This window comes from Anser brachyrhynchus, assembly GCF_964034855.1.
Source record: "Anser brachyrhynchus genome assembly, chromosome: 1".
Taxonomy (NCBI): domain Eukaryota; kingdom Metazoa; phylum Chordata; class Aves; order Anseriformes; family Anatidae; genus Anser; species Anser brachyrhynchus.
In genome coordinates this window covers 190,975,806-190,989,908 of record NC_137694.1, presented here as the reverse complement: position 1 = coordinate 190,989,908, position 14,103 = coordinate 190,975,806, and the positions used below count along the sequence as shown (strand labels likewise).

General features: G+C 39.9%; 1 protein-coding gene across 8 annotated transcripts in view; it reads right to left on the bottom strand.

Annotated features, from left to right (window-relative positions):
* Window positions 1–14,103, bottom strand: part of LOC308188390 (phospholipid-transporting ATPase IB-like) — a 302,947-nt gene that overhangs the window by 221,049 nt on the left and 67,795 nt on the right. For all 8 annotated transcript variants that reach the window (XM_080577315.1, XM_080577312.1, XM_080577316.1 and 5 more), the window contains one exon: window positions 9,825–9,889. In XM_080577315.1, coding sequence (XP_080433441.1) covers window positions 9,825–9,889 — 65 coding nt within the window. The remainder of the gene's footprint in view (window positions 1–9,824; window positions 9,890–14,103) is intronic.

Sequence of the window (14,103 nt, the reverse complement as noted above, 5' to 3'; positions counted from 1 at the left end):
TCCAGCTAGCTTCAAAGACCAGAGCATCTGAGCGTGCGTGACCAGCATGCATACTGCTGCAACATAGCATGATCGAAGCTTCAAAGGACATCTGAATCACCCCAGCTCTGAACAATACTCCTATTCCCCAGGCTTTAAAAAAAATAAGATAAAATACATATACACACAACAACAACAAAGTTCTGACCTTTCAGAACTTCAGAATTACTTGAAAAAGGTCTGCCACTTTGGCATTTCCAGGTTCTATAACATGCCAACTGCTGAAGCAATTCTCAAGTTAGTGGCAACTACTCCTTCGCTCCTACAGCAGTGGTTGAGGCCCTTTCTTTCCAAAAGATTGTGTTATAGAGCTAAACTGTTTACAATAAAACTGAGGTTTCAGTCTGTAGAAAAGCCGGTGGTTTTCAGATAACCTGCTATGATGGCATCACACCATGTTAAGATAAATAATGAACGTGACTGAAGTCACGTAGAATGAAAACAAAACTACCTGAGGAATTCTGAAGCAAGATATCCAGTTTTGTCTCAAAACCATCTTACTACCTAACTTGAAGCAGTTTAGCTTCTCTAGCAAATCACTGTCTATATATGAAACTGAGTAAAACTGACCCTCTAACATCACTACCTCTGCGAAGCATCAAGTATATGTCATTATGGCAAAGGCAGGTGAAAACCTAGACGTTTCTAAAAGATTTTTCTGATCAGTTGACACAGAAGTTTAAAAGGCAGAAGAAACACTTATGCAGGCAGGAATTAACCTCCTACAGATGGAGAATTGCTTAATTCTCGTTTCTGACACAGACCAATCAGCCTAACAAAATGTAATGAGACATTTTTCTAGCATGAGCCAAATGTATAAAGTCTTTTTCCTTATTTCTAATGTCAAGGAAACTTATTCCTTTATATGATGGATGAGCAGGCATAAAGAAATAGCCAAGCTTCAGCTACAAGAATGATGCCCTAATTCTTAAAAAAGTGAAATTAACCTTTGGAAAAGGGTTTAATATAAGTAGTAAATCAGTACTATGTGAACCACAAAAATCAGATCACAGACACCTACATAACTTTGCTTTCTGAAAATGCAATCAAGCCATACCCTGTTTCTTAGCCTGAAGCAGCAGTTCTCCACTACCTTCAGTAAATTAACAGTGCAGGTGAACCAATCCTACTGCTTTAAACTGGCCTAAAGCTAAGAAAGGAAAATTGCTTATGTAAAGAAAAACAAACGCAACACAAACCAAAACATCAGCACCCACAAACACCACACACCATAAACGTGCATGAACAAGGCATTCATCCCCTTCAATGAAAGCAGAGGAACAGATATGAACATAAGTATCCTGGTGGAAGAAAGAAGTGTTCAGTTCCTACCCTTCAATACAAAAGACAATCCTGAATTGTTTCTACAGATGTGCAATATTAACTGTATCAATCGAGAGGATCAGGATCCATAACTCTTTTACCTTCAGATCAGACAAGCTCTTAGTCTTGTTTCTCTAAAACATCACCATGCTTCATTGTAAGCAAAAATGGCATTTTGCAGGTAATCTCTCTTTTAACAAAATCCTGTTTTTACTTCATTATGCATCCCTATGTTTCCATGATCTCTTGTGCTCATTAGTAAGAAGTATGTTAGTATGGTGCAAATAATCCTATCTTCAAAGCAAATAGATGCTTCCTTCACTGCCCCAGTGAAGCCATAATTTTGTTACCTATACAACAGAAAATAGAGCCGGGTAACACTTAAGGATCATCTGTTGAGAGAACCCTTCACATATGTGAACGTCATTAACAGTTTTAAGATGAAAAGCATTTTCTGTCATTTTCCTCAGACATAAGAGAACTTTTGCTAAAGAGAAAGCAAATTTTACATGGAATTCAGGCAACGCTCTTCCTTTCTTCTATGTAATATGATCTGCTCTGTCCTATAGCATGGACAAGGCATTAGAAGGATGAGTCCCCAGCTGCTAAAATACCCACAGCCTAAAGATCTTCTCTACGGCTTGTCAAATGTGATCACTGCTAGAGCTGAAGAAATGATGGGAAAAGTAACTTAGAAAAGTTTATTTCAAACTAACAAAAAAATCCAAAATAAAAAAATAAGAAGCAACCATGCTATCCTCCCAGATTTGCAACTATGGAAGAGTTATTTAGAAACCTGGCCTTTGGATTCCTAAAGGTCCTGGCATTCCTCGTGGTCCAAGTGCCCCCATTTCGTCCAAACCAACTATCCCAGTGTCAGAAAACACTAACAGGAGAAAGAGCACCTCAGATAAGGGAAAACAGTCCTTCATGAATGCTGAAACAGGAAAGCACGATAAAATAAAATTAACAGGCCAACTCATTCACCTCTCACAGCTCAAACTTATTAGTATTACTTCCTGAAAAAACAGGAATCTAACACTTCAGTTACACAGTGCTGTGTGTACTTAGACCTACGGGTCCAGGTGACACCTACATTTTTTCATTTGTAGCTAATGCAGTAGACTCAAATCAAAGCAGCTTTTCACATGAGGAGCTGTACATCTTCGTATCCACACCACGAACTTGCTATACAGATCAAATAACTATAGTTATCAAAGACTGTATTTATTCCTCAAAAACAAAGCAGAACAATCTGTTCTACTTTGTATTTTTGAAGATTTACCTGGTTAGTGGACCCTTTGGAGAATACAGAAATACTGCATTCTTTCCCTAGCTTTCCTAATTAGCTTTCCTTACTAATTCCCAGTACTACACGGAACAGACGATTACAATTCCAAGCTGACTGGCAATTGAAGAACTTACTGGCCCCCAAACTCCAGGGGAGCATCCTAGATGCCCACCTGAAAGAGAGCTGATGGTTGGCTAAAAGTGATCTTGCCTACATTCATCGGTTTTCTGGAATACTAACTTAATCTGAAAGCATTTGGGCAGACGATAGCAGAGAAGGAAAAAATTCCCATTTCCTCTCTTAAGCAACAGACAGAATGTAATCTTCCAAGCGTCTACAAGGCATTAGCAGTACAGGACTTGTTCACCAGCAATTATCTGTGCACCTTACTACCATACTTTTTAGTAGGACTGAAGAACAGCTGATAGCAATGCTCTGGAGTTCCCAGTAGAGATTAACTTTGATTTTAGTCTGAAAATCTGACAATGACTTTACCCCATTCCTTGGGAGCAATCAGAGTCGGATATCACCAACAAGATGTACACGTGCTTTCTTCCAACAGCAGAAGCATCAGGATCCCAAAAAAAAGCAACACCCTCACATTTTCTCAGAGCTTGACAGATACCGCCTCCTGTAGCTTTGCTCAAGAATTTGAACTATGGATTCATATAAAGCAACTCAATTACCTTGTGCTAAAGAAATTTGTATAGTGAAGCTAAAACCTTCTGTCAGGAAACCATAACACTACACAAATCTTTCTGTCCTGATGAGCCACAGGACAGAATCCAGTATTGGATCCATGTTCTTTGCTTGAAAATGGACATGCTGATTAGTATTTTTAACGGCCTACTGTTCAGGCTTTCCTCCTTTAAGCAGTCCTAGTTTTCCCAATGGTTACTAAGAAAAAAAATGTAGGCAGCAACTGAGCGAGATCTGCTTATGTCTAACATTTGGGTAAATTCAATGATCAGATCAGAGTTCTAATTCTTAAGAGATCTAGGGCAGTTTATAGACACAAATACCAAATAATAATCTGCAGATCTATCCGTATTTAAATACAGTGAATAATGGTGCCTTAAAGATTTCCTTAAGATTTTTTTTAAACTGCATTCATAAACTTGGGAAGGAAACATGCCCATAAGAACAAAGGCCATGCAAGTTACCAGGTAAATTTGTTGATGTTCTCACATGTAAGAGAGTTTCCTTAGAGGCTGTAAAACCATCATAGCAATACTACCCTATGGAATAACAAAAATAAGATACTAACAAAATAGCCAAGCTCTTTAAGCTCTCATCTTCACTACTAGAATACAAGAAAACTGCACATAAAGCTTCCCTACAAACACCAAGCCACTAACAGGGCACACCAAATTATACTGTCAAGTTACTTGGATGTTTTTTTTTTTGGTTTTGTTTTTAAAGAATGCTACACAATACCATGGTAGCACAAAGATTTTTCCCTACTCATGTTTAATAGCTCATCCAAACAATGAAGCATGGAAAAGATGCAGATGAGGAAACATTTCTTTAGACTGACTGCCATCTGTAGCCACTGGCACTGAGCACGTTCTTGCACTAGAGCACTGTTGGCTGTTAAATGTACGTCTATATGGTAACATGGGATGTAGACTCACGAGTCCAGGCACATGAATTCTGCAGGACACACGCTGCAGTGGAGATCCCTTTCTATTAACACAATTACTGTATGGGAAAATACTACATACAGGTTCAGAATTGGGTCCACCTAGTTTTGCCCTTTTGCTACTGTTATTTACAGCTGAGAACGCCAGTTGACACAGAAAGCTCTTCTTTCTACCACGGTGAAAGGAAAAAAAAAAAAACACCTACCACAGCTACACCTACCACGGCTAAGATTTATCAGCTGCAATATCCAGGATCTTATCTCAGGCTTTCCAGAGCCTCTTTGGGTCATCTGATTTCCCTTCTTCAGCTTCCCCTCTCACTGCTCTCACAATTCAACATCAACAACATGCCAACAAAAAACTTCTGTCCAGGTTAAGAGCTGTGCAAGACGACTTTATGGCATTTCCAATTTAATTAAACAGGAACTGAATCCAAGAATTACACTCCAAGTAAATCCAGTACCCAAAATATTTTCACTTGAAGAAGCTTCATTAGGAAAAGGAAGGAAAAATCAAGTGAGCATATGTACGCGTGCAGTTAAGTCTGCAAGGGATAAACATTTGCAGATCATTATGCTAAGTTTCTAGAATTCAGTTGAATCAAGCTAGGGGATTAGTCTTTTCTATTCCCAGTAGTTCTCTAAAGAGAACAGGAATGATTGATTTTTCCCTCAACTGCATGATTTAGAAAAAAAATTAGCTCTCAAAAACAAGCCAAGACAGTTGTTCGATCACATCTCACCTGCTGCTGCATGCCAAGGAGCAGAAGAGGGGAAAAAAAGTCACACAAGGGGAAAGGGCATCAATATTTAAAGGCTCTAAGCCCAGCTTGGATGCTGCAAAAATTCATTTTTAGCATTAATGGATTTTAAAGGTGGAATATATTAAATATAATGCTACAGAACTTCATATGAGCAACTTCAATTGATACATTTTAGGCCAAGTAATAATCTGTTACAGTTACAACATGCAAACTAAATATTTACTATGGCAATCCAACCTTGAAAAAACAGCAATAACCAACTGAAGCAAACTACCTTAGAATTAAAAGAACCAGTGGTAATTATTAACAAAATGTTTGTTTGTTTTAACATATGGTTTGCTTTTGCAAAGTTCAGTTCTATATTAAAAATAGCGATAGAAGTGCTTGACCGTGAAAAAAAAATAGAAACACTTGGATTTAAAATCAAGACTGACGTAATAGAAAATATTTTTTGATGCACCAATTCAGAAGCTCCACAAGTCTGCACTCCTGATTTGGAAAAAAAAATAAAAAAAGACAACAGATTATCCGGGCTAAAGAAGTCACTTTCAATATTTGATGTGTTCCTGATGTACCACGTAATCACCAATTTTCTTCACTTAAAAGACCAGCAGCAAACGTCAATGAGTTCTTGCTCATCTGACATGTCATTGTTCTGTTCCTCTGTTTTTGTTCATGTCCTAAGCACTTCCATTAGTTTTGATGTTTATTTAAAAACTTCTAATACTCTTGTCTTCAGTTTATGGCTGAATACCATAAGCAAAGGCTTCCACATATTAAATTCTCAGAATATATATCAGATGAGAGGGCAACAGAAAATTATAACATGCGATACCTGTTTTCCACAAAGCATTTTTTTTTAAATGTACAAGTGCCTAGCTGGAACTAAGCTAAAAGTTCCTTTCAGTGTTTGCAGGGAGGCTTATCAAAAAAGATGGAGAGTGACTTTTTACACGGGCAGATAGCAATAGGACAAAGGGGAATTGTTTTAAACTAAAAGAGGGGAGATTGAGATTAGAGGTTAGGAGGAAATTCTCGACTATGAGGGTGCTGAGGCCCTGGCACAGGCTGCCCAGAGAAGCTGTGGATGCCCCGTCCCTGGGGGTGCTCAAGGCCAGGCTGGATGGGGCTTTGGGCAACCTGGGCTGGTGGGAGGTGTCCCTGCCCATGGCAGGGGGGTGGAACTGGGTGGGCTTTAAGGTCCCTTCCAGCCCAAGCTGTTCTGTGACTCTATGAACTTGAACCAAGTAGGAATAGATACTGTTTTCCTTGCCACTTTTGCAAAAACCTATCTACTTATTAATGGCTTATAAAGGATTCTGCATTCTTCAGCAATACATCAACAGTGGTTACGGTTTACAGGTATTTCAAGTATAAAACGTGTACTTAATGCTGAAATGATCCAAGAATACTGATGCATGGTACATCTGAAATAAAAGCTCAACTTTACACAGGAAATGTTGTTGAACAACTATCACTTTTCAAACTAAAATCACTCCAACAGCCATTACAACCACTTCTTTAGAAGCTCTGCCAAAGACACACTTAGCTGAGATTAAGTCTGTCATCTCCAACTATAACTTATCTGAAGTTACAGGACCAGAATGGATAATTTTCACAACTTTTTATAATTATAAACTTTAGGTGATGTTACTTCAAAGTAGCCAGACAACACACATGTAAAACATGGAGAAAAAAAAAAAAAGCCCATCTTTTTAGAACTGTTTTAACTCTTAGATTTATTTTTGGCTCATGAAAGGGAAATAAGAAGATATCAGCTAAGGTTCTAAGTTGGGGAAGATACAGTGCTATGCACAGATTGAACCCTCCTATTGTTTCTTCCCACTTCCAAACAAGACCACTGCATTTATGAGAAATCTTAACATTTATGAAAGCAATTGCTTGCCCTACTACTCCTCGCTTGATTCTAGTCCCTAGCCCCTAATCTGCAGAGATAGTTTGCTGTCCTATCACAAAAGACTCACAAGGTGAAACTGGGAAATAGATTCTCACATCAGCAAAGTGGCTTGGTAGATCTGTCACTTTCACTCTGCCTTTGATGGTAGAAAAGAGCATTTAGCCTCTAACTTATTTCATGAGTTGCTTTCCGTAGTGGTCTTGTGTATCACTCCAAGTTCTGGCATTCTACGGTGCCTGCCAAGCTGGCATGTAGGAAAGTGAGAATGTTTTGGTCAATGACATTTCCTCCCAGTTCAGTTTCCCCACTACATTAACCTTCCTTCATATCTCTTAGCTCAACTTTTTGTAAAACAATAATATATAAAAAGTTTAAAGTACATATGCTACCAAGTACAGAAAGCAATTACAATAAGCCTTCAAGTACTTGAAAATAGGAGATCCCCTCTATACTTTTTTGTAGTACAATAGTTCCTATCTTTCAGGATTTTCTGTACCCTTGCTCTCTAGCTCTTCCTTTTCCAAATAAATTTCTGTTTTTGCTTCTGTAGATCTGTGCTAAGAAAACAACAGGAAGGACAGATATCACATTGTTGTTACAGGCAGTTTGGCCTTTAGTGAATATATTGAGGTGGAGGTTGTCAACTGAAGGTGGCAAGCAGGCAGCTCAGCTGACCCTCTGAACGGGACTCAGAAGGGGAGTCAGCATGCCTTCTCCCTAACCCACATACCCAGCTCATCAACTACAAGCAGATCAAGCTGAGGACCTATGATCTTACAATGAATTCTTGCTAAAGCAGCACTTGTAACATCACATCGGATCTACTGAATCGAACAGTTGTCATAGGCTTCGATTTTCTCATGTTTCTAGACAAGAATGAAAAACTTGTCTAAAAAGCACAATAATCTAACAGGATATGTCACAGATGTCAACTGCATAAATAAAATTAGTTAGAACCTTACTTTCTGAAAGCAATGAAAAACATACCAAGTTTTAGAAATAAAACATAGAAGCCTTTTTGGAGTCTAAAAATCCTACAGTAATATTTGTAAATGTATTCCTCCACAGAGGTACATGATTTATCTTCAGGTTGCACAGCTTTCTTTATGCATAGAGAATCTTTATCCAGGCCTTTTACTATTTCTGAACAGGCACCACAGGACTCACATTGTTTGCTTCTGCCCATTTAGCAGGACTAGTCCGAATTCAGATCAAAACACAAGTCTTATTTCCAGGGTCAAAAAATGTCAACATTGCTTTAAGTCAGTTTTAGAAAGCATAAGAAACTCAACAAAACAAGTACAACCATTTTCTTTCTTCTGTGTTGAGCTCCCAATACATTTGGGAGCAAGAATCCAAGTTTTCACATTCCTATGATTGTAGTCCATTCATCTGGCTGCCTCGGGGAACAGATACCACCAACGGCTCACTTTCCATTGAGGATCTGCATCATTTTTTGGGTTAAAAGGTCCAGTCAGCCAAGTATGGCAGAAAGCTCATCAGGAGCTCAGTATTTTGATCCCACAGCAAGGAAACAGCTCCCTTAGAGAGGGGCCATATAGAAGTGGAAAATTGAGAGAAGATCGTCTGAGCAGATGGGAGTCTTCAGCAAAACATTTGATTGAAACCGAATGTACGTACTGCAATCTTGGCACGTTCAAAGAGGTAGTGTAAAAAAAATAAGTTTCCTTGTCCACTTGTCCAACTAGAATTATTTAAACAACCCTTACTATGCAGAAACAAAGAAGATAGCTAACTTCTGTTGCAGAAGTAACAGTTTTCATCGCTCAAACTAAGCAGTGTGAGAGGTCCCATCAGGGTGTATTATGCTGCATGGTAACTAGTAATCCAGCCTTTCCTCCTCTGGAGAGTGACCTTGTCCCCTTGGACTCACTGAGAACTCCTAAAACCTGATGAGCTAGGATGCTAATACCTTGGCATGAACGTAAGCTTGAGCTGAAAATACTGTAAAGACAACTGTTAACTAAATCACAGAGATGCAACTGGAAAACCGCAGCTTTCCAGCTGATTTTTTCCCACAATAGTATCCACCAGACTTCCAGATATCCAATAGCTGCTTTGGTACTCAGAGATACAGGCTTTGCATCACCCATTCTGTCAAGCAGGATGAAGTGCCAATTCTAAATGAAAGTATCAGATGCCAATTATACATCTTTTCTCCTGTCTCTATACATACCTCTAATAGCAAGCAGGTATTCAAGTGATATCAAGTTCTGACATTGATATTGAAACAAGCGAACTGTAAAAATGTGCAGGAATCTCCCCAGAAGATGAAGTGCATGATTTAAAAAAAACAAAACAAAACAAAAAAAACACACGCACACACTTCTTGTGCATACTTGAGGAACATGGCTACAACTTGCAGGCACTTGTTAAGTACTTAGCTAAGTTCACAATACAATTTGCTCAGACATCCATTTTGTCACAGCTGTTCCATGCAGTGCTGAAGATAGCTTCTTACACTGAAATTAGCCTGTTTTACCCTTTTTCCAAGATCTTACTCCTACACACATAACAGAGCCTAACTATATTCCTGTAAGCATACTGCAGGTCTCACCAGTTTCCGTCTAATTAGTTCCTTTTGCTGAGGCTTCAGTTTGATTTGTACAGGTGGTGATCAGAGACCACAGCAGCACATTTTGTACAAGTCACCCCTTTTAGCATGCTTAATGTGTGATGATTAGTGACTTCCTAAAGTGAGTTGTTTATCTTGCTACCCCTGAAGCCCAGTGAGAGAGTTAAAACTAGAAAGCTCGACAAATTCCCCTTTTCTGAGCAATACTTCTTTCTGTCAAGAACTACACCAGAATTTGCTTAGTTACTTACATCTAGAGAATCCTCATTGACCAGGATGAGAGACATGCTCTGTGAAATGAGTCTGCATGAGTACCCTGCAAGAGAAAAAAAATATATATTTTTTGTTTTGTTTTTACAAAAAGTATTAAAGTTTAGCTCGACCTGAAAAGGAAGATCTATAGTTAGGATTAGGATTTCTATTTTGAACTGTTATGCCCACCAAACAGGCATTTGCGTACAGGCCACATTCCAACTTGACAAGTTTATTAGTAACAGAGACTGCATTTTATCTGCAATTCCAAATACAGTGCTTAAGACACTTTAACCAACACAGTATTAATTAGATGCAGTAAACACAGGCTTTATCCCTACAGCAGAAGTAATCATTTCTATACCTAAACTTCATTTATCTACATGAAGGCAGGATCACCTTCAGCACCTCACAGGAAAGGCACAGTTGCAGCTATGCCATACATCTAGAAGCACAAGCATTGCACATCAGCTGGTGCTATCCAGTCCTCCTAGCCCCCATCTGTGCTTTACAAACATTTTTACCCGAGAGCTTTCTGTGGAAGGTCCTGAGCTTCATCAAACAACGCAGATCAAGTGATATACAGAGAGCCCCTTCCAGCTCCTCTAGGCATCAGGAAATTGTATTAGGTGGTTCTCAATGAAGGACTGGGGCATGAACAAACAGCAAGTTACCGCAGTCTAGAGCGGTGCTTAGAAGGCCGTTCCATACATTCACCAGGACACCAAGAAACATATTCAAAAATACTGAAGACAAAAAATGCTCTGATGTTTTGTAACAGCAAGAGCCAATGACTGCAGTACTGCTTAATAACTCTGAACTGGCAGTTCCTCTGTCATGTTTTGTCACTGACATGAGAGAGAAAGCAACATCCAGGAAAAATATACATGGCACTTACAGAATAATCAGTTTACTGCCAACTCTATTCATGAGAAGAAGCAAGTCATAAGATGCAGACTGACCCTACTGCATTCTTCTAAAAGCACACGCAAGTTCTCTTCAGAAGTGGCATAATCACATGGCTTCATAAAGCAGCAGAGCATTTAGCTGTTGAAGCAATAAGTGTAAGCCTCATTGCTTATCTAAGTTATGCGAAAAAAAAACTAAATACAAACTATGATCTCTCAGTATCTCTATCGTGCTTTTGCATCAAAATGCATCAGAGCAACCTCAAAAAGTAATTGTCATAAAATGAGGTCTCAGGAACGGTTTTTTTGTCCATTTACTTTTCTTAAATGGAGTCTGTAGACTACCAAAGTCTAAGAGTAATGTTCTAATGGTGAACCACTGCAAGGCTGACAGGTTCAAAAAGCAGGATCACAGACAGTGTAAAAAGATTAAGCCTCTCTCCCTGTCTCCCAAGGGCAAGAGAACAACTGAGGTGTGAATTAATTTTCTGTGGGATTTTTGGTTATTTAGGAAGACCACACAGGCTTATCAATTGTAATGTGAATCTTTTCTTCAGGCTACTGTATTTTTTGTAATTGGGCTACTTCTATAGGGATAATCCAGGGTTGACATGCCTGCATCAATGACTTGTGTCAAGAAAGAAAATCCCTCATCTTCTTTTGTGGACAGCATGCTCGTATCACATAGTCAATCACCTTCAGATAGCAAGTTTGATTACCTGCAGATGTTTTGCTTGGTTCATTTTTACAGCTGCGTGGAATATGAGTATCAGATGCAACTTTATAGAAACATTTTCATCTTAACTGTGTTAATGAGATGTGGTTTACTTTCTGCTTTAAAGTAAGATACAGAGGGACATTGAACCTGTTGGGAAAGTAATGAAATATATTCTAATGAAATGCAACCTACAACACAAGAGTTTTGCAAATAGCCCATGATTCTGCCAGTGAAAACGTCTTTCAGGTGGTAGTGCACAACTGAGTAAGGAAGCCTCAACAGGTACAGACAAACACTGACTTGGGAAAAGAAGTCAGTTCAAGGTTTGCCATTTTTAAAAGTTAGTCCCAGGCTGAAGAACTACTTCCTTAATTTTACTAGGGAGAAAAAGAGGATATTACAAATTTAATCACCTCTCTCCATGTCAGGGTTATTCTTTCCCTAGGGAATGGCAACAGATCTTGCTGCAGGCTGTTACAAATTCAGTTTAACTAATTCAAAGGATTTTCTAGAAGCATGTGATCGGAAAAGCAGCTGCAACAGCAAGCTGTAGTTTCTAAACTGCTGCTCACTGTTTCATTTTAAGTTTTTCAAATCGAGCAAGATGCCATTTGACCACTGGAGCTGAAGAAAAAAAATGGAAAACGCTAAGTTGCTCTGCTGTGTGACGTGGAAATCACAGGGTCAGAAGAAGCAATGCTGCAGCTGAGTTCAGTTTGTCTTGTCATCACATTAAATAGGAGCAAGATCAAGCTTAGAATAGGAGGGTCTAAGTCAAGTCTAACATTTTATAAACATCTATGCACTATGTGCAGTTGTAGGACCATAAAGATGTTAAAAACTAGCACTGGTATAAAACAAAGTAGCTGGCAACCAGCAAGCTACAAGGGAAGTTTGTTGTGATATTTTATATACAAAGTTTTATAATAGTTATTTTTGGCAGTACTAACAAAACAAAAACAGGCTCTACAAGATCAGGGCATACTTTTGCCAATGCTTTTGACTTGATCAACTGCTGGCTCGCAGCCAGATATAAAATGCCGATCCATGCTTGTCAATTGATGTCTGGGTCTTAAATTTAGAAGTCTGCCTACAAGTCCATGAAGCAGATGAATCAGGTACTTCTGGGACTTGTTTCCCTTCAAGTACCCTGGGAGAAAGATTGCTTGAACCAGAGTTCAAGATCGTAGCCCACAGGCACGCTCACACTGCAGGCATACAGAGTACCTGTGAGACAAGAACGCTTATCCTCTGTGTCTACTGAGGGCACGTACGCCCTGCTCAAACTTTGCGTTGGGATACAGACAGGTATATTGACATTGCTTCAATTCCCCCAACGAAAAATCACAGAATTATTCCAGGAGAGGAAAGATTTCCAAGATGAGGAAAACATAAAGCAGCTGCAGACATGGGTTTGAGTTGTCATTATTTTCAGGTGCACTATACAAATGCACTATAAGGCAAGAGAGAGTCAAGGCAAGAGAAACAGAGGTATGTAGGGACATTGTGGGAGACTCTGAACTTATGACTGCTGGAAAAGAAGATTTTATGGCCTTTCATATGTACAACTACTGTCAGCACAAGTGCTTTCAATATCTTGGCAATAGCTGGTACATTTCCTCTAATTGTTACTCAGAAGGTGCAAAAAGCAAGTACATTTACAAGGACACCAGCAGACAGCCATCTCAAAATCACCTCCAACAACAGACAAGGTGCAATATCACAGAAAACCTTGACATCTACTCGGCAATGTAGAACTAGGAACTACCTTGGCACGAAGCTGATTGTGTCAGTCAGCAGCCTACAAGTTATTTCAGCCTACCTTTGTCAGACTAATGGGTCCTGCTGATCCTGAAGATCTCAAGGACAGCTTTAACCTTTGAAGTACTGGCTGGCTGCCAAGAGTGGCCCTTCATAAGACCGGCCAGTCATAAAGCAGAGATGGCCACAAAAGGACCCAGACAGCATAATTAATTATCACCACAGAGGAAAATCCTCCAGATTTGTTTCCACCATCCCAAAATTCCTCATGGAAATCAACTCAGGATGTGACATAGAATCACAGAATCATTAAGGTTGGAAAAACCCTCCAAGATCATCTGGTCCAACCATCCCCCTGCCACCAATGTCACCCACTAAACCATGTCCCCAAGCACCACGTCCAACCTTTCCTTGAACACCCCCAGGGACGGTGACTCCACCACCTCCCTGGGCAACCCGTCCCAGTGCCTGACTGCTCTTTCTGAGAAGAAATGTCTCCTCATTTCCAACCTGAACCTCCCCTGGCACAACTTGAGGCCATTCCCTCTAGTCCTGTCACTAGTTACCTGTGAGAAGAGGCCGACCCCCAGCTCCCCACAAGTTTCTTTCAGGGAGCTGTAGAGAGCAATAAGGTCTCCCCTGAGCCTCCTCCAGACTAAACAACCCCAGTGGTCCCTGTCCTTGTGCTGGGGGCCCCAGAGCTGAACGCAGGGCTCCAGGTGGGGTCTCACAAGAGCAGAGCAGAGGGGGAGAATCCCCTCCCTCACCCCACTGGCCATGCTGCTTTTGATGCAGCCCAAGGTACAGGTGGCTTTCTGGGATGCAAGCACACATTGCCAGCTCATGTTGAGTTTCTCATCCGCAAACACCCCTAGGTCCTTCTCCTCAGGG